At 43.6% G+C, this 27,393-nt stretch overlaps 2 protein-coding genes across 2 annotated transcripts in view; one reads left to right on the top strand and one right to left on the bottom strand.

The window, feature by feature from the left end:
- Nucleotides 1–27,393, bottom strand: part of LOC121634100 (gastrula zinc finger protein XlCGF57.1-like) — a 540,387-nt gene that overhangs the window by 394,371 nt on the left and 118,623 nt on the right. The window lies entirely within an intron of this gene.
- Nucleotides 18,855–27,031, top strand: hey2 (hes-related family bHLH transcription factor with YRPW motif 2). The gene is made up of 6 exons (XM_041976604.1): nucleotides 18,855–18,947; nucleotides 19,007–19,724; nucleotides 21,446–21,524; nucleotides 21,603–21,686; nucleotides 22,371–22,452; nucleotides 24,641–27,031. The coding sequence occupies exons 2-6, from the start codon at nucleotides 19,603–19,605 to the stop codon at nucleotides 25,279–25,281; spliced, it is 1,008 nt and encodes a 335-aa protein (XP_041832538.1). The 5' UTR covers nucleotides 18,855–18,947; nucleotides 19,007–19,602; the 3' UTR covers nucleotides 25,282–27,031.

The following is a 27,393-nucleotide window of genomic DNA, read 5'->3' as shown; positions in this document are numbered from 1 at the left end:
ATTTAGCTTGAGAGATTTACTTGTAGCTTCATCTAGACCCCAAATCCCGTCTCTGTAGCTACCCTCCTTTATGTGTTTATGCTGTTGGTGTTTAAGTTCTAAAAATGTATTGAGCTATTTATCAATAAGCTATTAGACTAAACTCTCAAAAAGCCAAATTAATTTACTAAATGACCAAATCCCAAATAAACTGAAGACGAAGCGAGAGGATGCAGGAGCGAGGAAGAAGTAGGAAATGTGAGGTCACTAGCTAACTAACTGGACTAGCCTGAAGCGCTAACAAGGATACAGAAGGAATACAGAGAATGCAGCATCACTGAAACATGGCAGCAGCAACATTTCCTGGACCCGGATGTCTCTGTGCATTACTTTCAGACTGTACGAGCATAATGACGGTCTTGTAGTGCTTTTCAACTTCAAAAGATCAACCGGTTAGCTGTAAGTTTTCATCCATCCAGAAGTTCTGGTTCTGTTCGGGGGATCTGGAGCTGATTGTCCAGAGAAGATTCTCCAAAAGCTGCTGATAAAAAACAAAAACATAATGAAATGTGCTTGTTCAAAGAGAGCGAGAAGGAGTCATACTGATTTAATCCTGGCCCTCTCCATAACCTGATGAATGATAACAAATATCATTATCAAGGTCATTGTAGAAACCAAGGTCACAATCATCATTAGCCATAAATACGTCATGTTATAATGAAACCATGCTAGTAATAATAATAATGCATATGATGTTCATATAATCTGTATGGATACTTAGACACAGTAAGCATGTTAAGTATGATTTATCATGATTATAATTTAATAATGAATTATTAACGTTAATTATAATGACACATATCTTAATATAATTAGCTATGAAATAATTAATACCTGTACTCAGCATAAATATTCAGCAATAATAATCATAAACATGATGATAAACCGTTAATGTTGTGATGATTAATACTTCTTATTTCTGTACTGTTTGTACTTTTCCTTCACATCTTCTAAACAACACAGCAAAGAAACAAGCGTGTTCAGTCAGAGGCTTCTTCAGGAAGCTGCACGATAGAGAGGTAGAAGAGGTCATCAGTCAGGTCATGTCAGTGGGGACACCAGGTCCTTCAACATGGCGTCATGGACAGTCGTCTGACTGTGGTTTCCCTACGTCTACATTGTCTTGTCAATAATTTTTAACGTGAAATGCAAACTGTTTCAGATTGTTAGCGTTTGAAAAAGTGATCTCAGGTTTTTTTTTTTAATTTTGAAGACATCGCCACCTTTAAACAAGAAACAGATAAAAGTTTGGTGGTACATAAATCATTTTATTCAAATTATTTAGGTAAATAAAGGAAAAGGAGTGAGACGGTGTAGTTTACTTTCATTCTATTGTTATCTCCCTCACCCAAAGCCGCCCTACTCCCCCTTTCTTCCCAGGCTGAAGTCTTTTGAACTTATCAGGAGCAACACCCCGTCTGGAAATTCACACCAGTCTTTTTCTAACCTTCTTATTTGTGTGCAGAAGCTCTGCTGCAGAGTGTCTGCAGAGCCCAGCGTTAACACGGTAATAAGAGAAAGAGCAAACATCAGTCATTCCTGATGGGAAATTCTAATTAGAGCAGATAATAAGAATTAAAAATAACAATTAATGAATACACAATGGAAAGAAATAAAAAAACAATGGAAAATAAATATTTTAAGTATATACACACACATATATATATATATATATATGTGTGTGTATTGGCCTGAAAGCATCTTGATGTCTGTCAGTTAAATTAATTTCCTTTTCCTTTCTCTACATTTTATCTTGCAGAGCAGTTTAGAACATTGTCATGATCTGTGTTTGTTTTTTAGGGTTTTATTGGTCTTGTCTTGTTTAGTTCTGGTTTTCTGCTTCTTGTCAGTGCTGCACCTGGTTTGATTTGGCTCATCCACCCGTGTGTGTACATACCCCTCAGTTTCATTTAGGATCTGCCAATCTATTTGTTGTAGTTCTTCATGAGCTTTAGTCATGTCCTCTGGTTTAGTTTTTGTTGTTAAAGCCTTGTTCCTGCACCCGTCTGCCTCTGGCCTCGTAAGCCTGCATTTGGTCCACACCTCAACCTTCTGAGCCTCGTTCCTGACATGAATAAAACCTTCAACCCGTCAAACGTCTGTGTTTACCTGCATTAGTTAAACATTACTGTGTTCAAGGTTCTGTTATGTAAAACCACTTTGTATAGCCTACAAAAGAGAAAATCGAAGCCTTTAGCAGAGGTCCCCAAAGCCCACTATCCTGCAGGTCTTAGATGTTTCCCTGCTGCAACACACCTGATTCAGATTAAACGGCTCTGAGAAGCTCTGCACACGTCTGCTAATGAGCCATTCATCTGAATCAGGTGTGTTGCAGCAGGGAGACGTCTAAGGCCTGCAGGATAGTTCGCCTTGAGGACCAGGTCTGAGGACCAGGGTTGAGGACCAGGGTTGGGACCATGTTTGAGGACCAGGTTTGAGGACCAGGGTTGGGACCAGGTTTGAGGACCAGGTTTGAGGACCAGGGTTGGGACCAGGTTTGAGGACCAGGGTTGGGACCAGGTTTGAGGACCAGGTTTGAGGACCAGGGTTGGGACCAGGTTTGAGGACCAGGTTTGAGGACCAGGGTTGGGACCAGGTTTGAGGACCAGGTTTGAGGACCAGGGTTGGGACCAGGTTTGAAGACCAGGATTGGGACCAGGTTTGAGGACCAGGGTTGAGGACCAGGGTTGGGACCAGGTTTGAGGACCAGGTTTGAGGACCAGGGTTGGGACCAGGTTTGAAGACCAGGGTTGGGACCAGGTTTGAAGACCAGGGTTGGGACCAGGTTTAAGGACCCGGTTTGAGGACCAGGTTTGAGGACCAGGGTTGGGACCAGGTTTGAGGACCAGGTTTGAGGACCAGGTCTGAGGACCAGGGTTGAGGACCAGGTTTGAGGACCAGGGTTGGGACCAGGTTTGAAGACCAGGGTTGGGACCAGGTTTGAGGACCAGGTTTGAGGACCAGGGTTGGGACCAGGTTTGAAGACCAGGGTTGGGACCAGGTTTGAGGACCAGGTTTGGGACCAGGTTTGAGGACCAGGTTTGAGGACCAGGTTTGGGACCAGGTTTAAGGACCCGGTTTGAGGACCAGGTTTGAGGACCAGGGTTGGGACCAGGTTTGAGGACCAGGGTTGGGACCAGGGTTGAGGACCAGGTTTGAAGACCAGGGTTGGGACCAGGTTTAAGGACCAGGTTTGAGGACCAGGTTTGAGGACCAGGGTTGGGACCAGGTTTGAGGACCAGGTTTGAGGACCAGGTTTGAGGACCAGGGTTGGGACCAGGTTTGAAGACCAGGGTTGGGACCAGGGTTGGGACCAGGTTTGAAGACCAGGATTGGGACCAGGTTTGAGGACCAGGGTTGGGACCAGGTTTGAGGACCAGGGTTGGGACCAGGTTTGAAGACCAGGGTTGGGACCAGGTTTGAGGACCAGGGTTGGGACCAGGTTTGAGACCAGGTTTGAGGACCAGGTTTGAGGACTAGGGTTGGGACCAGGTTTGAAGACCAGGGTTGGGACCAGGTTTGAGGACCAGGTTTGGGACTAGGTTTGAAGACCAGGGTTGGGACCAGGTTTGAGGACCAGGTTTGAGGACCAGGGTTGAGGACCAGGGTTGGGACCAGGTTTGAGGACCAAGTTTGAGGACCAGGGTTGGGACCAGGTTTGAGGACCAGGGTTGGGACCAGGGTTGAGGACCAGGTTTGAGGACCAGGGTTGGGACCAGGATTGAGGACCAGGGTTGGGACCAGGTTTGAGGACCAGGGTTGGGACCAGGGTTGAGGACCAGGTTTGAGGACCAGGGTTGGGACCAGGTTTGAGGACCAGGTTTGAGGACCAGGGTTGGGACCAGGTTTGAGGACCAGGGTTGGGACCAGGTTTGAGGACCAGGGTTGGGACCAGGGTTGAGGACCAGGTTTGAGGACCAGGGTTGGGACCAGGTTTGAGGACCAGGGTTGGGACCAGGGTTGAGGACCAGGTTTGTGGACCAGGGTTGGGACCAGGTTTGAGGACCAGGGTTGGGACCAGGGTTGAGGACCAGGTTTGAGGACCAGGGTTGGGACCAGGTTTGAGGACCAGGGTTGGGACCAGGGTTGAGGACCAGGTTTGAGGACCAGGGTTGGGACCAGGTTTGAGGACCAGGGTTGGGACCAGGTTTGAGGACCAGGGTTGGGACCTCTGTTTGTATTTATCATTATTTAAAATTGTAGGGTTTAATGATTTATGGGGCTGTTATAGTTGTTGTGTGTTCTTAGGCTGCTTGTCATATTTATGCACTCCAGACACATCAGTAAGCTATTTTATTTAGTTTGTTTTGGGAATCCTTTGGGTTGATTCTGAGTTCTGAATATGTGGCTGATCATGCTGAACTGAGGGTTTGAGATTTGTTTAATAATTATTTTCAGCGTCTGTTGAGCTGCTCCGTGGTTCAGACCTGTGGTGAGATTTGATCGTATCCTATCCAGATTCCCTTAAAAATCTTCTTGGATTCAGTTTAGATCAGGGGAAAAACACTATTAAGGTCTTACTATTAAGAAAACTGGCTCATTACAACTTCTGCTCGATTTCAGATCAACTCACACGATGTTGCAAATAAACGTCAAGTCACATCATTAATGTGAAACAAGAAACTGGCTTCCAGGAGCCTCTGAGGGCCACTTTTATTTCCCTACCCACAACTAAATCCAGCCTACGGCCTTGATGAGATCCTTCTGATGCTCTGGAAACTTTCTGTGAACTCTGCTACGCTGGACCTTCATTAATCTTATACGTGCACAAAAAGTACAAATGCCGTGGCTGTTGTTTTTCCTTTGAGTCATCCATGTTGTTCATCATCTTCATCACCTGTCACTGTAAATAATCCTCTTCATGTCAGCATGTGTGAGAGCCGGTGTTTGCAGAGAGCTGCAGACGTCCTGTTCAGCATTAGTCTCACCTCGGCTCTCCGCTCACATCAGCGCCACACACATTCCTACAGGAACGCACACACAAATGTGGGCAAATGTAGAAGCCGTCAGAAGCACCTCTGTCAGATAAAACAAGCATTTAAATCAAGTCGGGAATTTCTTTATTTTTTCAGATAATGTGACGGCGTTAACTTAACCCTTTGATGCATAGTGTCCACTACACCAATTTAAAAGCTGTTTTCTTTATGCATGGGTGAGGATGGTTTATTTGGAAATTAGCCACTTCAGTGGACATTAGTAAGTCATCCAACACACACACTGACTGCAGAACACTGCTGGATTCACACCTGGAAAGTTTGCTAGACTCAATACGATTGGGGACTCGGTTCAGTTGGCAGGGCAACATTCTTCTGAACCGAGTTTGTGTTCACACTGCACTGCCTAAATGAACTGGACCTTTTTAAATAACCTGTTCCACTCTTCACCAGAAGTGGTGCTGCATCAAGGGTTACTGAAGGAGAAGACAAGACAACCAACAAAGAAGAAACTGGCTCACCTATTGGTTAATGCAACTTGTGTTTCCATCAGCGTAATGGTGCGTTCCAGTTGTCTCGTAATTCCAAGAAAAGGTGACGTCTTTACCAGGTAATGTTGTTCCAGCTGTTCCAGAAATGCCTCTGAAGATGCCCATTGATGAGCATCTACAACGATCCCATATAAAAGTAGAAAACCACAAATCAACTATAAAATTAAACCTCGAGAACTCAAGCAGGTTTTGGTGAAAATGATTAATGAGCAACTCAACCTTAACGGCATAATTATCAACAACAATTTGGTGATATTTACCGCAGAAACTTAGTAAACACAAAACAAATAAGAAATAACTTTAATAAAGACAACAGTGGCACTGGTTGCAGCCATCTTTAAATCTGGAATCTGAGGGTCCTTGGGAACTCGGTTCAGAAAAACAAGGTCTCTAAGTCATATCTGGCAACTGGAACACAGGATAAAACGAGGAGTTGCATCAGATCCTACAGAGTCCTTTTACAGAGTTCTTCCACCGTGAGACTTTTCCGCCTATCGTCCCAAGCGTGCATATGTTTTGGTTGTGTTTACCCACAATGCCGTGTGATGAACCCACAATGCACTTTTGTAGTCTGCTTCCCGTATTTGGTTCACTTGAAGCTTATAGAGATTCACACTTGTCCGCTTCTTTGAACCAAACCTGATATCGTTTATCCCTTCACAATTTCCCAAACAATTCAAACCTTCCCAGCAAACCAGTTAAGATTTGATTAAAAAATAATCTTGCAGCTCAAACACAAACACGGCACATACAACCTCACACATGCAACATGCTTCCTCAATGATGTGTAGAAGATCCGAATCTTTGCAGGGAATCAGAAAAACTGGCTCCCAGGTTCTTCCTTTCTCTTCTTCGCTCTCACAGTGATGTGTCGTTCACAAACGAGTCGGTTCTAAGAGCTGATTCTTTGTAGTGAACCAGAAGAAGTGATTCTTGTTTTAAATGTTTGATATATTCTTACTGCTTAGCACTTCGGTGAGTACCTGCTGTTTTTAAAGTGCTTTATAAATAAAGTTGGCTTGGCTTGTCTGGATCTTTAGAAGGGGTGGGACTTTAGCTTGATGGGCACACCATGCAGTCAGCTGAGGAAAGGGCCTCTTAGAAGACAGGGAGTGTAGTGGTACAGAATGAGAACTTCCCACACTGAGACTGATGCCTAAAACCAGCTGATGTACAATGTGCAATTTATTACTGCAAAACGCAACGAATCACTCACCCACCACCTCGCTCCCATTTCCAGCGCAATAACAAACAACAGTAGTTTGTGTGCACGCATGTACTTCACGTTGTGTCTATAATTCTCACAACTTATGTTCATTGTGACTTTTTTACAATTTATGTTTACATTTTACTAAGAACTGATCTTTTATTACATGTTTACAATCTACTCTGGTTCTTGACACTTTGGATGGACCAACATTTAACCTCATCGTTTCTTCACCACAAACAGGATGAACCACCTAAACTGCAGCGTTTCTCAGATGTGCCTCATTAATGAAATAGTGCAAAGTGTTTTCAGGTGCCTGAACCACTGGTTCCATGTGAATGAAACACCCAAATCTGTCAAGCAGGAAGTTAAGAGAACCCAAACCTTCTGTTCTGACTGGTAACACCACCCAGTGGTTCGGAAACTGGGGGTACTGGTCGTGACCGGAGGGTCCCGCAGAGGGTGCCGAGGTCAGCAGAGCGTACCATGGGTACAACACTCCCCACTGTCCATCTTTATGAGGAGAACAACAGCCAGAGCGAACAAGACCACGAGAGAACCTCATCATCCTAACAGCGCTGTGTTGGCGTGGCTGCGCTCTGGCCGGCGCCTAAAGGCCCATTTACGCTTGGCGCAGACGGACGGATGCGCAGACAGGCGGATATACTGACGGACGGACAGTTTCGCCCGTCTCATGCGTCAGTTATGCACTTAATTTGGTCCATTTTCAGGGAGCTTCACCATCCGTTGCTTCACGCATAACATGGAGAAATACCACCGGAAGTCACAAAAGCAACAACTGTAAAAACTGCTCAAGCTTTAGAAGAAAAGGAGTGTTTAGGGTGTGTTGAGTGGTTGGAAACAACTTCATAGCGACGCATTACTGCTGCTAAACGGGGTCTGAAACTGACATCGGCTCGCGGGAGTGAACTCTGGACTCAACACTGCCCCCTAGTGGAGGAATTGACTCAGCAAACATGGCAACGCAAAAGACGCATAGAAGTATGAGAACAGCGACGTATGACGATGTTTGAAACTCACGTCACTATTTACACACGTAAGGGAGCATAAATGGGCCTCAACACTCATTAATGTGAACACGGAGAGACTCAGGAGGAGCTTCTTCCCTCAGGCTATTAGAACTGTGAACTCTATCCTGTAGTAACCCTGGCCAGAGGCCTCCCTTCTGCTGGAAAACATTTACCCATGTCACTTTAACAATGTTTATATTCTGCATTAACATTTACATTGTAAAATTGTATATATACATATTGTCAGTCTGTATAGCAGCACATCACTGCACTGTGGCTTATTACATTTATATTTATTGTCTTTTTAGTTTATTACCGTTTTGTTGTTTTTGTTGTTTTACTAGTGGTAAATGGGTGTGTTCAGCCTCGGATACATGTACGACTGCATTTCACCACCATCTTATATGTGCGAAACAAGTTGAAGTTTGAAAGTTGGAGTAAGAACAGTTTATTAAGGACTGAAAATGGATAAGCAGCCGGGCTGGTTGGCGGGCGGGGAGGCAGGAAACAGCTGGGACACTGGAGCAGCGAGTCGGCAGGAGGAACTCTGACCAGAAAGGAACAACATGGATACGATTTTACCGAACTCAACAAAGGAAAAAAAATGCTGCTTAAATCACACAAGATCTGAACAGTCAACAGTCCATGGACCCCAGGTTGGGAACCACTGATGTAGATTGAAGATCTAGAGGTCTCTGGATGTCTGGACTGCCAGCATGACCTCACTGCCTCGTCTGCGTCTTTGCAAACTGTGTTTTTATGTATTTTTGTTGCCATTAATTTGCACCTCGTGTCTTCGGTCCTCCGTGGAACGGGTTTTCTGGACACGACATGAGTGGACTTTACGCCAAATATATCTTGTAATGCATTTTATGTATCTGTTTTCAATCTGTTTAGTTTTTTCTTATGTTTTTTTTATGTGTCCATTTCTTTTAAATGCCTACAACAGGGGCTGCACATGGAAACTAGCTAGAAAGCTACAATCTGCTGCAGAGCATCTCTGTTCAGTCTGCTCTGAGTTCAATGTTTTACTCTACATGCTTCCTGATAAACAATTAAAATAAATAAATAAATTCTTCGTGGTAGCCCAGTCGATGTCGTCCTTCATCCTGGTGGATGAAAATAAAACCTGAGCTAAAGAGACTCCAGAAACTCAGTCTGATCTAAATGTTGTGGAAACTGAATAAACTGCAGCTCTCAGTCTCTTTCTGCAGAAATTCTCCTCTCCAGGAACGTGAAATGGTTCATTGTGGCCCCCCGACCCCACACGTTTCTGTGATGGGGGGCTGCAGCTCATGCATGTGTGTGTGTTGATGCCTGTGGCACTTTCTAAACAAAGAAAGTGGGTGTGGGAAAAACCTGCTCACCCATCCACGACACACGGTCAACTGATCTCCAACTCCCCCGACTCTCCCAGCACGTTATCTTAAATGTGTGTGTGTTGTCTCAGAGTGCTGCTGCTGGGAAAGTCCCTCTGCTTTCAATAATATTTCACTGCCCCCAGAACGCAGATTCTCAGACATTTCAAGTAAACATCAAGATTCTTCATGTTAATTAAATTTAACTCACATTTATAGAAAATCTGTTTCAAAACTCTGAACAATTAAACACCCAAAGAAGATTTAGACTTAAACAAAATACAGTTACAAATGCCATAAAAATATGGTGTTATTTGTAAGTCTGTTAGTAGATGCGTTCAACCCTTAAAGCTTGAGGTTCATCACTTCTAAATGGTCCGTATTTCTACCATCACCAGTGTTTCAGGAGCGGTGGTGTGTAGCTCTGTGGGGTAAATGTGATGGATATTTTACCCTTTAGATCAGGGGTAGCCAACGTCGGTCCTCGAGGGCACCAATCCGGCAGGTTTTCCAGATTTCCATGCTCCAACACACCTGACTTAAACTAACAAGTCATTGTGGAGATCCTTATAGGCTGTTGGGTCCATTTAATTTGAGTCAGGTGTGCTGGAGCAGGGAAATCTGGAAAACCTGCCGGATTGGTGCCCTCGAGGACCGACGTTGGCTACCCATGCTTTAGATGATCTACAGAAGTTTTCCAGACATTTCTATCCCGTCCAGGAGGTTTACAATCCAGCCACTAAATGTAGTTTTATTCAGAGACTCTATCTGGTAAATCCACAATGATCCATGATAACAGCATTATTTACCACATTTCATCATAAAAACATCACCATCACTACTATGTTGCTAAGAGACCTCTATTTAGACCTGGACATGATGATGAAGCCACTTCCTGTCAGACTTTCCACCAATCAGAGAGCTTAGATTGACGGTAACGTCCAATCAGGAGCAGCCAAAGATCAACCAGTGAGCAGAAAGTTCTATGTGTGTGTGAAAAGAAGAAAAATAAAGCTCCTCTATGGCTGGAATAAAGCCAAGAAGACGTTTCTGATGCACGGTGGCGCCACAAAGCAGCTGAGCTGGAGTTGATTTAGTGAGGATAGCAGGTAAATAGTAGCAGGAATAACTGGAAATGAGGAAAAAGTGGAAACATGGAAATAGTTTCTGTTGTGTGTTTGTTTCAATAACAACATTTTTTCTCCTGAAAGCCAAAACTTGAGAGAACGATGAGATGAGAAAAGGTTTGGTCACTGTTGATCTGTGTGTTATTTCTACAAAGTTCTGTTAGTAATAAATTCTGCTTTCTTCTTCTGGTCGACCTTTATGCTGCTACATCTATTCATACATTCATTTTACATCATTTTAGCCTCAGAATCTGACAGCTGAGGCTGGAAACATCATGTCTGATGCTGACTGGGACTTAAAACTCCTGCTTCTAGACTGGTTTATACTGGGGTTAAAAGTTTCAGCTTCTAAGAGGTGTTTAATGTCAATAAAAAATTTTTATATTTCCTTGGACATAAATGTCATCCCTCCTGTATGGAAGTCTGTCTATGTCTTTCCCCTCTGAAAAGGAGGTCATCCCCCTGTTCTTAATAATTATAGGCATATCTCCAAACTATGTGTCCTTGTCAGTGATCAGCTAAAAGAGTTTTTAATTGGCAATAAGATTATATCTGACTTTCAGTCTGGTTTTAGGAAAAGATACAGCACCACGACAGCAGCACTTAAAGTATTAATGATTTTATTAATTCTATTGACAATAAACAACACCGTGCTGCCCTTTTTATTGACCTCTCGAAAGCCTTTGATTTGGCAGACCAGTTACTGCTAATGTGTAGCTTAGCTAGACCTGGTCTGTCTCCTGAAGCCCTCTGCTGGTTTGAAAACTATCTAGCAGACAGAACATAGTGTGTACAGGCAGAAGGTTTTACCTCCAAGTAACAAAAGGAGTGCCTCAGGGGTCAGTGTTAGGGCCATTCCCTTTTATGCTTTACATTCACCAAAATATGTCCAAAACAAAATTGAATTTATACGCTGATGACGCTGTGATGTATTGCACAGCTCTCACCCCAACCCAGGCAGAGATCTCAGAGAAGAGAAAGGATGAAGATGATACAGAAGATGTCCAATTTAACAACAAAAAGTTGACAACATTTCAGAAGATATATTTTCATGTAGGTAACTTTAAGAAAACAAATTGAAATAGAATTCTGTGTTCTGCTATTGTCAGTTACAAAAGCACTGGTGAACTGGCAGATTTTCTCATTTTAGTGTCCCTATCGGTGGCTTATTCAGCACCCATCCTGTCTCCTCTCTGAGCTCTCCCCAGCCAGTAGATGTCTTATCTCTTACTCTGTACCTCCATCTTTTCCTTTTCCCACTTCCTCCAGTAATGTCTGGCATTTCTTTGATGAACATGGTGACATTCAAAACAGCCAGTATGTCGATGTCCAGTTGCTAGCATATCCATCCATTATCTGCCGCCTATCCGAAGTCGGGTCGCGGGGGCAGCTGCCGAAGCAGGGAAACCCAGACTTCCCTCTCCCCGACCACGAGATGTCGGGTTGCTAGCATATGATGCAAATAAAACGAAATGCTGCTGTAAAGTGATGCAGCGCCCCAAAAGAAAACATTGTGAAGTGTTGTTTCTCAGCCTCGGGAAGCAATGCTGCAAGATTTGAGATCAGTCCGATAGCAAGTAAATAAAGGACTACTATCATCAATACCGATACTTTTTAATGGGGCTGTGCCCCTCTCACACAGATAATTAAACAAATAATTAATCAAATATATTTATTTAATAAAATGGAACTAAAAACAGCTGCAGGTCAGCATGTCACTAATTTCCAACACATACCTATTTTACTGCCTCATGGAGTGGATTTTACTAGAAATTCATCATCACTTTGTTTCTTTTTTTTTTTTTCCTTATTGAGGAAGAATCCTGCTTCTGTTCAGATTATCCACAAGATGAACGAATGACTCCCTCTGGGCTCCATCCTTCCTCCGTGTCTCATCATTTGTCTTTTGCCTCCAGAAGAGGCCGATTGTACATTGATCATCAAATACTGTCCAACAGCTTTCTGAAGCTCAGTCTTTCATGAAGACATTCACAGAAACAAAAAAATTACTTCTACTTTTTTTTTTTAACCAAATACAGGTCGTGTGAAGGCTGAACACTCAGAATCTGAATGAAGGGGATATCTTTGTGTAAAAAGTTGTACTTTTAAGTGGATTAACATTTGACTGAAAGACAGAGAGTTCGGTGGATGGAGACAGAAAAGGATAATTGTGTGTTTCTGCCGTCAAAGGGTGTTATTCTTTAGTGCTGCTGAGAGGCGCTCATTGTTCTGTGGGGTTTACGAGTGGGACCAGTTCATCAGAGATCACACATCATGATAGTCGCCCTCAGACAAACCACCGGAGGAGGCTTACCCAAGATTATCTCGGATTCAACACATAAGTCCTGCAACGCTGACAGATCGGACGATTTGATTTGCATGTGATAAAGACATTTCATGGTTTTTGTGTCCTGACGGCTGCTGAATCTCTGCACAGATTCAAACTCATTTCCAGCAAAGATCTAAGAGAAAAATGATTATTTTACAAAGATTTATTTTCATCTAACTCTTATATTGCAATTAAAAAATAAAAACATAACGAACAAAAAAAAAAAAAGACCAGATATTTTTACCCATCAAATCCTCCAGACCATGAACCCTCACACATGTACACAACATACAACACACTCATACACATGATCACACACCAACACACATGTACACAACATACAACACACGCATACACATGATCACACACCAACACACATGTACACAACATACAACACACTCATACACACGATCACACACCAACACACATGTACATGAAATCACGTCCCTAACCAGCTGCACCAGCGAAGCTAAGACACTGGAAAATTAAAGATGTGAAGGTGAAATAGCAGGACAGGAACTGGTTGGTTCGGATGTCATTTACCACTTTAACCAGTGCTGTCTCCGTGCTGGGTTTTGCTCTGAACCCGGACTGGAGACCCTGGAGTCCTCAAAGACATCGTTGTCTTTCAAAAAATCTTTCAGTGGATAAAAAATGGTAAATTGGATACAGGTCTGTAACTGTGAGGATCAGAGATCTTCGGAGTGGGTCTGACTGGGAAGCTGGGAAGACACCAGTCCGAGGAATAATCCACAATGTTTAAAACATCAGCCTCCAAAAAGGTGCAAACTCATTCAAAAAAGGGTGTGAGTCTGTCCCTGAAGCTGTCCAGAGCAGACAGGAGTCCTGCAGGGGGGGATTCATGGTCCAACATGGAGGTCGGGTTTACCAGGACCCTATTCTCACCTACCTCCTGCCCTGAGTCCAGAGACCAGCCCAGGACAGCGCTGGACTTCCTGATGACTTTGTCCAGCTTCTCCCTCTCTGTGATGCTGCTGCTCCAGCAGACCACATGGTACAGGATGGCTGATCCAGTGAGAGGAGGTTCTGGTCCCTGGCAGGTCACCGGGCACTGCTGGATCTCCTCTAAAACTCTCACCTGGACCCAGGTCAGGATTTATGCTGGTTCTTACTTTATTCTCCTGCTTCCTTTCTAGCCGGATGTCTTCTTCCCTGTCAGCCGATCTGTTCTGGTCTGGTCTGCATGTGGATCACATGTGAATAACACGCAGAAATTAACTTTTTGAACATTTCCATGTCAGTCATATGGATCACACACGTAGATCCACATGATCTGATGTTCCAAAATCACCTTTCCATACATGCTTCTCCTGTGAATTGTGTGTGGAAACGTGGTTTTGGAACATTTTCATGGGGGTTACATGTGATACACACAGTATGTGGATCTGACTTGGTTTTGGAACATATTCATGTGAATCATGTGGTTCAGATACATGGATCCACATGATTCACATGAAAGTGTTCCAAAACCACGTTCCACATGTGTTTTTTCCACCAGGGAAGCAGAGCTGTTTACAGCGACATCTTGGTCCTGGGAGGTTGTTCTGAGCTCTGCCACCACCAGCGTCAGCTCCTGGCTGAACTCGGTCTGAAATTACTGTTTTATTGTCACTGACGGGTTTAGTCGCCCTGTGGAGGAAACCGAACACAGAAATCAGCCACCGGACTCGGCCCTCTCACTTGCTGTGACTCTGCGTTTTCCCTGAATGACCCGATCAACTCGACATACCCGAGAACCTGCAGGGTAACAAATACACCAGTTTTGGTGAGGTAATTTCAGGACATTCTTCTGTCTTCTTGCTCCAACTTTTCTCTTTACTTTAAGTTCCTTCTTGCTGGTTGATAAGTTGCTTCGTTTGACTAAATAATCATATAAGATGGTGTTTCTGTTTATTTTCTGTCATGAGATAATTTTAAGCAGCATTAAAGCTTTATTAATAACGTGGTGGTGCATTCAGGTGCAAGCAGAAATGAGGGAAAATGCTACTCTGTACTTGTGTAAATATCTGGCCAGACTTCAGGCTTTGGATGTGACTGGTGTGTTCTTTAAGTTCGACCTCCTCTCCTCTCCTCCATCACCCCCTCCCCTTCCACGTTCCCATAGTTTTCCCAGGCCTGCTCTCCCAGGGAGTTTGACCCGACTTCATGCCCCTCGCTGCCCCTTTTGGTGTTTCCTGCCCCCCTGCTGCAGCTACACAAGCTCGTATTGTAACAGAGCCCACGCCGGTCACTACCAATCACACACAAACACAGAGCCACACACAAAATGTATGCGCGACACAACACCGTGGGTTCACGTACAATCGTACTTCTAACACACACGCACAAGTGTCAGATCTACTGTTCGGTTTGATTTCTTCTGCAACGAAGCAAAAGTAAAATAAATATGACCAAATTCTGTTTATATACAAACATAAAGTGGTTTTATAGATGTAGGTCTTCATCAGCAGGTCCACCTTCTAGTACCGGGTCGTCCTCTTCATCAGCAGGTCCACCTTCTAGTACCGGGTCGTCCTCTTCATCAGCAGGTCCACCTTCTAGTACCGGGTCGTCCTCTTCATCGGGTCCACCTTCTAGTACCGGGTCGTCCTCTCCATCAAGTCCGCCTTCTAGTACCGGGTCGTCCTCTCCATCAGGACCGCCTTCTAGTACCGGGTCGTCCTCTCCATCAAGTTCACCTTCTAGTACCGGGTCGTCCTCTTCATCGGGTCCACCTTCTAGTACCGGGTCGTCCTCTTCATCGGGTCCACCTTCTAGTACCGGGTCGTCCTCTACATCAGCAGGTCCACCTTCCAGTACCGGGTCGTCCTCTTCATCGGGTCCACCTTCTAGTACCGGGTCGTCCTCTCCATCAAGTTCACCTTCTAGTACCGGGTCGTCCTCTTCATCGGGTCCACCTTCTAGTACCGGGTCGTCCTCTTCATCGGGTCCACCTTCTAGTACTGGGTCGTCCTCTTCATCGGGTCCACCTTCTAGTACCGGGTCGTCCTCTCCATCAAGTCTACCTTCTAGTACCGGGTCGTCCTCTCCATCAAGTCTACCTTCTAGTACCGGGTCGTCCTCTCCATCAAGTCTACCTTCTAGTACCGGGTCGTCCTCTCCATCAAGTCCACCTTCTAGTACCGGGTCGTCCTCTTCATCGGGTCCACCTTCTAGTACAGGGTCGTCCTCTTCATCAAGTCTACCTTCTAGTACCGGGTCGTCCTCTTCATCGGGTCCACCTTCTAGTACCGGGTCGTCCTCTCCATCAGGTCCACCTTCTAGTACCGGGTCGTCCTCTTCATCAGGTCCACCTTCTAGTACCGGGTCGTCCTCTCCATCAGGTCCACCTTCTAGTACCGGGTCGGACCTTTTTAATCCTGGTGTGATAGATGAAGCAGGTGGTGAAACCTTCCTCAGAGGTTTTCTCCATATTGACATGACAGCATCACACAGTTGCTGCAGGTTTGTCGGCTGCATCCATGATGCAGATGAAACACTCGTATATTCTGGAGAGAATCAGCGTCATGCTGCAGTTTCTGTTCTGGTCTGCAGGTGGTGGTAGGGTTTGTATTGCCTGGTAGATCCACAGGGCCGAGTTTTTCCGATGGTTTGCTTCAGTTCCAGCAAGTATTCCCTGTTTTAGAACAACAATGGCGGCCGACATGGTGCAGCGTCTTGGATAACTTGTGGAAGCAGACGACTGAATTTTCCATCTGTTGAACATTTTAAAGCACAAACAAAAAGAAGGAGGAGACGTCGTTCTGCAGTCGTTCAGCAAGAAGAAAACTCTGATGGATGCAGACTTCCCTCCCTTGCCCGCTACCCCAGAGAAACCTCCTGGTAAAAAAGCGATGCAGCTAGCACAGACGTTGCTACTTTGTTGAAGCTAATCAACAGCCGGTCAGACGAGCTGAAATCCTCAGGATAACACGGTGCAGATAACGTCTCTGAGAGGACACGTGGAAACTCTCTGCAACCACATGAGCGAGGTGAAGGGGAAATTTCTCAAATTCGCCCTTGATGAGGAAAAGATGCACATAAATACGTTGGAGTCATGCGTCACTGATATTGAGAGACACTCTGGACGATGGAACCGTATCAGAGCACATGGAAGAGAAAGATGAACGCAAGAAGATGTGATCCGGATCTGCCTGACATCTTACCTTCGGATGCTGCAAGACTCCCAGAACTTCTAGATACTGTGCATCATGTATGAGTGAAACAAACTAATGTGCACAGAGCAGCAGTTTGGGCCTTCCTTCTTTCTTTCCTTCCTTTCTGCAGAGCAGACAGAGAAGCCAGGATGAAGCTGCGGCCTCTGGTGAACGAAGCTGGAAAAGCTCGGAAGGCTGCCTACTTCGGGCCCTGCGATGGACCGGTGGCCTGTCCAGGTGTTCCTGCCTCTCTCACCTGCTAAAGGCTGGGTGAGGCTCCAGCTTTACGCAACCTGTCATTGGACGAAGCGGTAAAGAAAACGACTGGCTGGCTAGCTGCTCTGTGGGTGGTCGTGCCTTCATTTAAAGGAAATTTCCCTTCCAGACTGAGGTGAAACGAACTTTTTGCTGTTCATTAACGTATTTACTGTTACTGATGACATTTGTGCTCTCTTTTAAGAATCAGCTTGATTTAATAGAAGCTACCTGTGCAGGTAAGTTTCTCATTATGTCACCGCTCACATGCAGTTCTCATAGTAAAGATGTTTAGACTCAAATCATTTTCTGTTAGACTGTAGTTTCGCTCAAGGCAGAGTTCTAGACATCATTTGAAATGTAAAGCTTTATTTTTATTTGTCAAGCAACGTAAAACCCATTCATGTTTTCCAGGAGACTCACCGTTACCGATGATATTCATCTCTGGAGGTGTCAGTGGGGAAATGAGTTTTTCTAACACGCTTCACCACATTTAGCTGGAGACACTCAGAAACAGTTTAAGAGGTCTGCACTCGTCACTAAATTCATCACAGTCTTTATATTCATAAGGTCAGTTTCATAACTTAACTTTTATGGCTCCAACTTAAGGCATGATAAGAATAACTTGCTGGATGAGGTGGAGAAAAGACGTCTTTACTGGCCGTCCAGATTCATGCTTCCTTGGTATCGGTGGAGATTTTAATACTTTGGACAACACAATAGACAGATATGCAAACTAACGCAGAGTTAAAAACACTCATGCAGAAATTTGACTTAGGAAAGAAAAAATCCCCTCTGTGAGAAGCGGCAAGTCTAGGTCTAGACCTAGACCATCTAGAATAGACTTCTGGCTAATTTTAAATAATCTTAAAATAACTCCAGTGTTGAACTTCTTTCCACCCCTCTGACTGACCACAAGGCAGCAAAAATCAACATTTCATTGATCCCGTCCTCCAGCTGTCCACATGCTGGAAACTCAGTCGCTCCGTTTTCTGCCAGATTCTGTATCGACCTTCCAGGGAAGGGAGAGGGCAGCCAGTAAGCTTTCGGGCTGCAGTGACGACCCTCTGCAGCGCTTTCGTGTTTGCAGCTGTGCAGCTGGAGAATCACACAGATGCAGTAAGACAAAATGCTCTCTAGGTGATTTTTCCTGAGTATTCTCAGGCAATGCAGTCCCTGCTGTGCCTTCTTGATGATGGCAGTGTTGTTCATGGTCCAGGTCAGGTCATCCTCGATATGAATGCCAAGAAAGCGGAAGTCTGACACACAGTCCCCGCCGATGACCAGAGGCTGGGTGTCCTTTTTTTTCCTTCTGAAGTCTATAATCAGCTCAGATTGTTCTTTTTGCACCATATCAGCAGCTGCACCACCTCGTCTCGATGTGCAGACTTATTGTACTGTTCTGGAGCGAGTGGGGTGCAGTTGTGTGTGTAGAGTGTGTAGAGACTGAACACACTCCAGTGCTGACGGGATGTGGGGGCCTGCTCTCACCGTCTGGGGCAGCTTGACTGGACGTTAAAGAAACTGGTACATACTGAGGAATAGTCTGAACCAAGAATCAGAGTATTAGATGTATTCTGAACTTCAGCCCAAATTTAGAAAGAACGAGGAAAAAACTTAACTCGTGGATCCAAAGAGACTTCTCTGAATATCCAGACTTACTTTCCATTTATTCCATTTGCTTCCAGATGTTATACTGATGCAGCTGTTTGTCTCTTTAACAGAGAATCCAGTAACTCTGGACATGACCACATTATTATAAAAACATGAGTCCATCTCTGTGACGGAGGACGGATGTTTATTATTAACTAATGACACTTTATGGACGTATTTCACGCATTTAACGCGTCCCGCTGGTTCCTGCTGACGCTGTATGCGTTTAGTTATTGTAAGGAAATGATATTTACATTTGGTGTAGCAGCAAGATTTGTGGTGTACGGATCTGAGCCGATCTGGGCCGTTCTGAGCCGGTCTGGGCCGATCTGGACCAAAATGTCAGGACCGCTTTTCTGTCCCAGTCCGCCCCGCGTGAGCCTGAGTGTGCGTGTGTGAAACCTGTCGCTTATATAATGACATATTTTTGTGTCTGTCAGACAAAGACGCATTCCCACGCGCTCCTCTTTCACACGCACGCGCGCTCTGCAGCAGACTGTCGGTATTATCCAGGGAAACGAGGACCAGCCCTAAAATGTCTCGCGACCCGTTTTTCTCTGTGTGTGAGAGCTCAGCGCACGTGGGCGGTTCCAACTTTTATATGTTTGTGCATGTGCGCGCGTGTGGCTTCCAGGCTCCGTGGGAAAGCTCCTGCAGCAGAAGAGGAGGAGGAGGAGGAGGAGGAAGACACACCGGCTCCAGTGCAGTCTGTAGCCGACACGCAGACACCTGAAGCGGTCACGCGCCGCTGGAGGAGCCGCAGAAATGACTCCAAACGTTTAAATCCTTTCTCTGACTTTAAAAGGACGTATTTTATCATTAAAGAAAACTTTTTCTAACTTTCAGAATCTGGGAGGAATCTTTAAATTCACATTTCTGCAAAAAGGGAAAATTAAGTTTTCTTTCTGTCGGATTAACTTGAGTTACATCCTGGAACTTTCCTGCTGCAGTTTGACTTTGCATGTTTTTGTTGGGAGGATTTTCTTCCTCCTCCTCCTCCTCCTCCATCATGAAGCGGCCGCGTGAGGACCGCAGCTCGGCGGAGGAGACCATCGATGAGGGCCGGCACGCGCTCCATCCAGGGTGAGACTTCAAAACGTTTTCCTCCTTTTTCCTTCATCAAATACTCCAAAAGCAAAATAAAGCGCAGCTGCAAAGATGAATTTTCATCCATGAACTTAAATCATCTTTAACTGTTTCTTAAACTCAGAAACTTTAATTGTTGGAGGATTTTTCCAGAATTTGTCTTGTTCGTGTCTCTTACGGAGAAGCTGGAAAATACATTATGTAAACTATTAAACTTATTAAAGTTATTTAGTTGTATAACAATTTATTTACTGGCGAGTTATTAAGTTTTAAATATTAACATAAACCCATAATTTGATGTAGAGTTCATGCGGCAGGAATTATTTAAATAAACAGCATAAAATTACTTATTAGCCTTTTTTATTGGCTCAGAAAGGGTTAAAGTTTGCTGTAAAAATTAGTTTAAAAGTTAACAAAACAACCCCCACGCTCCAAAACAATAAATAAAAATAAAGAATCAACTCAGTTCTTTGGTTTAATGTTTCAGGCCAAACTGGTTTAATTTGGGATTTTATGCTAAAAACAAAGAAATAATAAAATAGTTTCAAATCATTAAACTTTATTTTCAGTTTGCAGTAAAATGTCTGAACACAAACAAACAAACAACAAACAAACAAACAAACGCTGTTGTTGTTGTTTTGTACTAAACTTCAGAACAAACCGGAAGTTTTTATAGATGAATAATTATAACTCCCAATAATGAATGAAAACATCCGTTTTTACTGGATTTTTATTATTTTGGTTTATTTTTTGGGTTTGATGATGTACTTCAGATGAATTTAGAAAACAAGCTTTCTGCAGTCTGTGTTTTAACTTCTCTGGATGAAATCTTTATTCTGTGGCTGCTGGAGGTGGAGCTACTTTTATTTATTTATGGAGTTTTGTTGTTCCAACATAAGGTCCGCCCTCCTTCAGAGGGTCACTGGATCAATCTGGCGGGTCACTGGATGATTCGATTTTAAAGGAAAAGCTGTGAACTCTTTAAACTCTGATATTTAATCTTGTTTTTACATCTCATGTTAAATATTTAAATTAAATAACATGCTCATTAGGAAACAATCACACAAATTTTTAAATTTGATGAACTCGAGCATTTATCTTTCTTTAATGATTGTATATGAGTAAGTTTTTATTAACTAATTTTATTATATTGTATTTTATTTAGCTTTAAGTTAAACTAACTAAATGTTATTGAATTTCATAGAAATTTTATTTTTAGTTCACATATTTTGTATAATTAAATTTTAAAAATGTCATTATACATTATTGTATTTTCATTTAATTTATTTTAAGTTAAATTTTTTAGTCTAATCTAAATGTATTTTGATCAGTTTTTTTATTTAAATTTTTGCTCTGTATATTTGTAAAACCGGATGAAACGTTAGTGTTTACGTTTTGGGAAAATGAAATGAATTAAAAGCTAAAACGATCTGATAGAAACTGCAGGACAAAGAGCAGTACCAACCTTTCAGGTGTGGTATAAACTGAACGGGAACTTTTTTATTAATTTTCTTGTTTAATGAGTCAAATTTGATCAGATTTTATAAGCTGATGTTTTCTCCTCAAAAGTGAAACTAAAAACTTGTATTAAAGTTTATTTCTGGTCTTTTCAGGTGGAGAAACAAACTCAAAAGATGAATAATTTAATCTATTCAGATAAATATTTGCAGTTTATTGTTGATGGATGGAAGAAAAAAAGTCCTGTTTTTGTTTTTCAGGTCCATGAAGGCGTCCTTCGTCAGATGTGGATCTCCGACCGCGACCACTCAGGTTATGGCGAGGAAAAAACGCAGAGGGGTGTGTTTGTTGTCTGGAAGGATCGAGTTCATTCGGGGAATTATTCTGGAGTTTTCACGGGTTTCTTTCGTATTTCAGATCATCGAGAAGCGACGACGAGACCGAATCAACAACAGTCTGTCGGAGTTACGCAGACTCGTCCCAACGGCCTTCGAAAAGCAGGTAAAAAACGTGTCTGAACAACTCAAATAAACTGGACTGAAACACAGAAATGAAACGCAGGAGACTTCAGCAGATTTAAAACACGGAGCCGGCTTTTCCTTTCTGTTAGATTTAACAACGCTCGCTGCAGATGGAGCAAACATGGAGGATCGTCTTCATTCTGAGCTCAGGTCGCTTCTGTAAAGCTGCAGTTTCACCACAACTAAGGGATATAGAGAAAATAAACTTAATTGTCCCAAAGGAAATTTGCGTTAGAAGGTGCAGGTGCAACATTCATTAGAGCAGTTTCAGACATGAGAAGACTTTCCAACAAAAACAAGTAGTTGAGAGAACTTTAGAAAGCAGGGCATTATGGGTAAACTAAAAGAAGACGTCTACATTAAGAGTGTAAATCAAATTATAAGGTACTAAGTGAACTCAGAGTTGGTTCAGCTCAAAGACACGAGTAGGCCTGAATATCTGTCCTAGCATTGTTAAATTTGAGGTCCTCCTTTGAGTTGCCTTCTTTTTAAGGTCACTCAGCACCTTTATTTCTTACAGTGTATAAGTTATGTAAGATATGTGTCTGCTCTCAGGGCTGAAGGGTAGTCATGGCGACTGGCTACAGCTGGAAGTTCGTTTGTTGCTTTAACGCCACGCTTTCTGTGAGGTTAAACTTCTCTCTCGCTCGGTCCGATCCATCAGGGCTCAGCGAAGCTGGAGAAGGCAGAAATTCTCCAGATGACCGTGGACCATCTGAAGATGCTGCAGGTCACAGGAGGGAAAGGTAACCATGACAACCACCACAAACTCACTTTCAGCATCTTCGCCGACTAAAAGTGTTTGAAGTAGCAACAAACGGATACGCCTCAGTTCCTCCATCCCAACCAGAGCGAGGAAGAAACAAGCATCTCTTCACCGAGAACGAGTCTGGACCCAAAGATGGAAAAACTGGTCTGATGAGTCCACATTCAGATGGTGGCTCAGAATGAGGTGGAAGGATCATGAGAGCATGGATCCACCCTGCCTTGGGCCAACGCTTCAGGCTGACCACGTCCATCCCTTTATGACCAGCGTAGCATCTTCTGATGGCTACTTCCAGCAGGATGTGACCATCTCAGGTCTAGCTGGTTGTAGTCAGTCAGATTCTCTTTGGACTCGGTTCTGTTTGTCCGAAAATTAAAAGAAACGACTTTAAAAGCTTCGATTTAAGGGAATTTAAGGGATAGCCTGAAGTTTAAATGGGATAACTGGACCAGGTTTAGGTTCCAGTCAGAGCAGGACATGAGTTTATGGGAAAATGCTGCAGCGATAAAAGCTCCACTTGACCCTGAGCAGCGCTGTTTGCCTTCATCGTGGAGGAGGAGGAGGAGGAGGAGGGGCGTGGGTTTGCTTGGGTTCACCAGCAGACAGAACAAAGTCAGCTGATCAGAAAGTCCTGAAACCAGTTTAACACTCCTGTAAAACGTCATCACAGCAGCAGAATGAAGGACCACAAAGGTAGAAAGAAACCCAGAAACGCTGAATGTTCCGCTCAGATCTGGTATGAAGACGTGTCCTGGTGGTCCTGGTGGTCCATCAGCCAAAGTTCGGCTCAATTTTCTGGGTTCGAAGTGAAACACTGGACTTTAGAAATGTATTCAACCTTTAAAAAGATGCCTGTGGGACAGATTTGTGGACAGCTTATCTCTTCCTTAAATTTGAAGCTGGAGAAAAAAATGCTGAAAAATGTAGAATTACTCTAAATAGATCTGTTCCCCCACTAGACTGAAGCAGCACGAGGCTGATTAGAAGTTAACGAAGCTGAACTTCTGACCTGTGCTGAGGCAGAGACAGTACGACTTTATATTCTTTAAAAAAGAAAACGTCTCGGAGTTTTAAAGGTTGATGCACAAAAATCCTGAAAGAAAAGCTGACGAAAGTTTAACAGGATGACTAAAGATCGGCTCGGCTCAGAGGACAGGACGTGTTTAAAGAACGTGGTTTTGGGTTCATTGAGGGTTAAAAGGGTCTCGTATTGTCCCTTTTCCTAACTTATGCACATGTCCCGTGTGCTCGTGCATAACCGCGATGGAGGCAGAAAGTGCAGCTGTCCAGTGAAGAAGGTTCACCAGATCGCTGGTTGATACCAAATATGTGGACTATTGTCCATCTGTGGACACGAAGGGGACGTGGGGAGACAGCATGAGTCCATCACCGAGAAACAGTCCAGGTCTGCACCACCATGTTTACTGCAGTGGAAATAAATGCATTCACTCTACAGCTGAATTAGCATCATTAGCTACGTTTCCGTGGACAGAAACGTTGTCTGTCCCGTTCATTCAGCCATGGAGACGACCAGAGACGAGCTGAGGACTGCAGAGCCGGTGCCAGGGCACCACCTTCCGGTTTACCATCGCACGAATCCAGGCTGCTCGCTGGTTCACGGGAACCAGTGGAAACGTGTTCGCTGTTCGTGTGACCTCAGCCAGCTTTCTGGCTTTATTGCGGCTATGCGCGTGCACGTATGCGCAAGTTAGGGAGGGTGTATCCATGCTTCCACACACCACGCCATTAATACCAAACATACACACCTCTGAGAGTTTTAGACGATGAAATTTGGTGCAAAATCAGCTACGATGTGCTGCTTCTGTCCAGTGTCACATGATCAGGGCAGCCAATCAGAAGCCACGATGATGCGTTTGAATATTTTACTGGTTTAATACATTTTTTTATTATTGTTTTATAATCATTTTAAAAAGATTTATTTTAATATAATTCACTAATTGATATGTTTTATTATTGTTTATAACCATTTCTTTTGAGTATTTATGTTCATGACTTTTCTTTATTTTTCATATTTACGTGGTAATAAAGATATTAATGGAAACCTTGAAGGAGTAAAAAGTACTGGTATGCATATCAGTGTTGGTATGAAGTACGGTAAACTGATGTCTGGGTATGAAAAGTAAAACCTGTCTCCTGCCCGTCTCCAGGTTACCTGGACGCCCACGCCTTGGCGCTGGACTTCCTGTCTCTGGGTTACAGGGAATGTGTGACGGAGGTTTCCCGCTACCTGAGCACCGTGGAGGGCCTGGACTCCCGCGACCCCCTGCACTCCCGCCTCCTCTCCCACCTCACCAGCTGCGCTTCCCAGCATGACGTCGCCACTCTGACAGCCGCCTCCCATCAGCACCACCCGTTCCCCCACCCGCCCCCCCCCCAGCACTGGGCCGCTGCCGTGGCAACGCTGCGTCCTCTGCCGTACGGACTGAGCGGACTTCCGGTTTCTCCAGACACCAGAGGAGGCGGCGGAGGCCCCCAGAGGCTGATGGAGATATCCCAGCGCAGCGTGGTCTCCTCCTCTTTTGCCTCCCTCACAGACTCCTCCTCTTCCTCACTTTCATCCTCCTCTTCCTCATCCCTCATGCTCCCCTGCCCACCCACCACCTCCCTCCTCTCCCTCTCGGCATCATTTCCCATCACCTTCCACGGAGGTTTCCCCCTCCGCCCTCCCTCCTCCCTCACCTCCACCAGTCCTCCTGGCTCTTCCTCCTCCTCCTCTTCCTCGCAGACCCCTCATAGCATCAGCAGGAAGCCCTACCGGCCGTGGGGAACCGAGGTCGGAGCCTTCTGACCGCTAACGTCTGACTGACTTAACCAGCTAACCCGTTAACATCTGGGAAGATCTCCACCTGCTGCTCCCGCTAACTTCCTGAAACGTTCACCCCATGACAGAAAGTTTGCTTTAATTTGCTGCTTAAACACATTTATTTTATTTTATTTTTTGTCTTTCATGTGAGATTTATTCCACTTGAACTGAAGTGAATCCATATATAACGATTTTCTACATTTTATTGTTTTACTCATCAAATCTGAGGACATTTTTTCCAGGAAAGTTGATAAAGTGAAACAAAAACGTGTATTTAAGATAAAATCTAAATTAAATGTAGAATCTGCTGCAGAAACACACTCAGAAGAAATTCCATGAACTTTAAGTTTTCCGCTCCTTCTGAATCCTTCGTGTCTCTTTCTCCTCGTCATGATGCTCCAAACATTTTCTGTTGGTCTGGTGATACTTGGTCAGTACCGCTGCTATAAGTTCCGCCTTAAAACCGTTTTGGCTGATGTGACTGGCTCTCCGCTTTTGTGACTTGCTCAGGGATTGGCTGTCCCTGCTGTCAATCACTCTGTTAGCTAGCAGCAGACAGGGATCCTAACGGTCTTTAGTCTTAAGCTCAGGAGCAAAGAAAAGACAGGAGTTAGTTTAGACCGAGTCAATGTAAAAGCTGAAGTTACAAAGAATTTATTTTATTTATTGAGTCACTGCCTGGTGGTGATATTAATAATCTCCAAGTAAAAGAAAGTTTCCTTAGCATGCATCGAGGTGAGTTCAGAGTTCAGATCTGGTCTACGTAATTAATAAAAATTTAGTCCAAGTAATAATATATCATACTGATGTTTACCTGAACTTCACATATTATCTTCCAGACTTAAAGTATTTTTGTCTGGTTCAGATCCCTGGAAAAAAATACAACACGAATTTTAATATGATTTTAAATTAAAATGAGAATAATGATAATGAAAAAAACATTTTCTTTTATATCACATAGTCTATGCCGTTTCAACAAGTCTAAATATAAGTATTATAAATGTTTGCTTGTTTAGATTTTATATCCACTTTTCAGGAGCATCATACATGGAAAACTCCCTGAATATTTTCCTGCTATTCTGCTCTGTGGATGCTGAAAGACCAAAGTTCTTTATAATCTGTCACTGAGAAATATTTGCTGAACTTATTGATGATTCTCTGATGGAGTTTGGACCAAATTTGTGAACATGACCCATCCTGATTGGAAACACTAACCCTTTGGTAGATGCTGCTTTTATACCCAACCCTGACACCCTCACCGGTCTCCAGTTAATCTGCTGGTTGAAGAACCATCCAGAACCATGTAACTGAACATTATAGAACAACTTTTACTGAGTGTGTTGCTGCATCACATTTTAAACGTTTCCATTTTCTGTTTAAGTGTTTGTTAAATAATCAGAAATCATAAGTGAAACTATTTAAAAATCACAATTTTTGTTGCATTTTAGAAAACTTTCTTTTTAGAAAAAAATTGTTTCTAATCCTCAACGAATAATAATTTTCCTTCTGATTGTTAGTTTAAATGACACCAGACTCATCGTAGAAAATCAACCTAAACACGTATTTAAAAAAAGGCCTGAACAGTTAGTAACTGACGAACACAAACAAGCATTTTTCTGTTTTTTTTTTCCACAGATTTCTCAACTGAGAATGAAAAATGTTCCTAAAACTTTCCCAAAATGTCCGACACTTGTTGGGTTGTAAGTGATGAAAATAAAAAGCCTGATAAAGACGATGGAACGTGTCCGTATGATGTTTATCTTTTCAGGAGGAGCTATTTATCCATATTTAATGTGATCTGAGGACCGTCCTGTTTAATTTGACCTGCAACTCATTTTGGGAACATTTCCAGTCATTTTACTGGTTCCATCCCAGTTCTGATCACCCTGTAAACCCAGATTATATTTGAACGTTGTAGTAGTGATTAACTGTTTTATGTTATGTATGAACGGTGTCTTATTACTAAACCTTAAAGCTGCTTTTATTGATTATGAGGAGTAAAGATAACTGAAAGTTTCTGTCAGAGGGGGCGGGGCTTGTTTCATAACAAGGTACCTGGACCACAAAGGGAGATGCAGATTCACCGGAAATTTAACC

Source organism: Melanotaenia boesemani, chromosome 22 (assembly GCF_017639745.1).
Source record: "Melanotaenia boesemani isolate fMelBoe1 chromosome 22, fMelBoe1.pri, whole genome shotgun sequence".
NCBI classification, from domain to species: Eukaryota; Metazoa; Chordata; class Actinopteri; order Atheriniformes; family Melanotaeniidae; genus Melanotaenia; species Melanotaenia boesemani.
The sequence above is the reverse complement of the archived record's forward strand: the minus strand, read 5'-3'. Positions and strand labels throughout refer to the sequence as shown.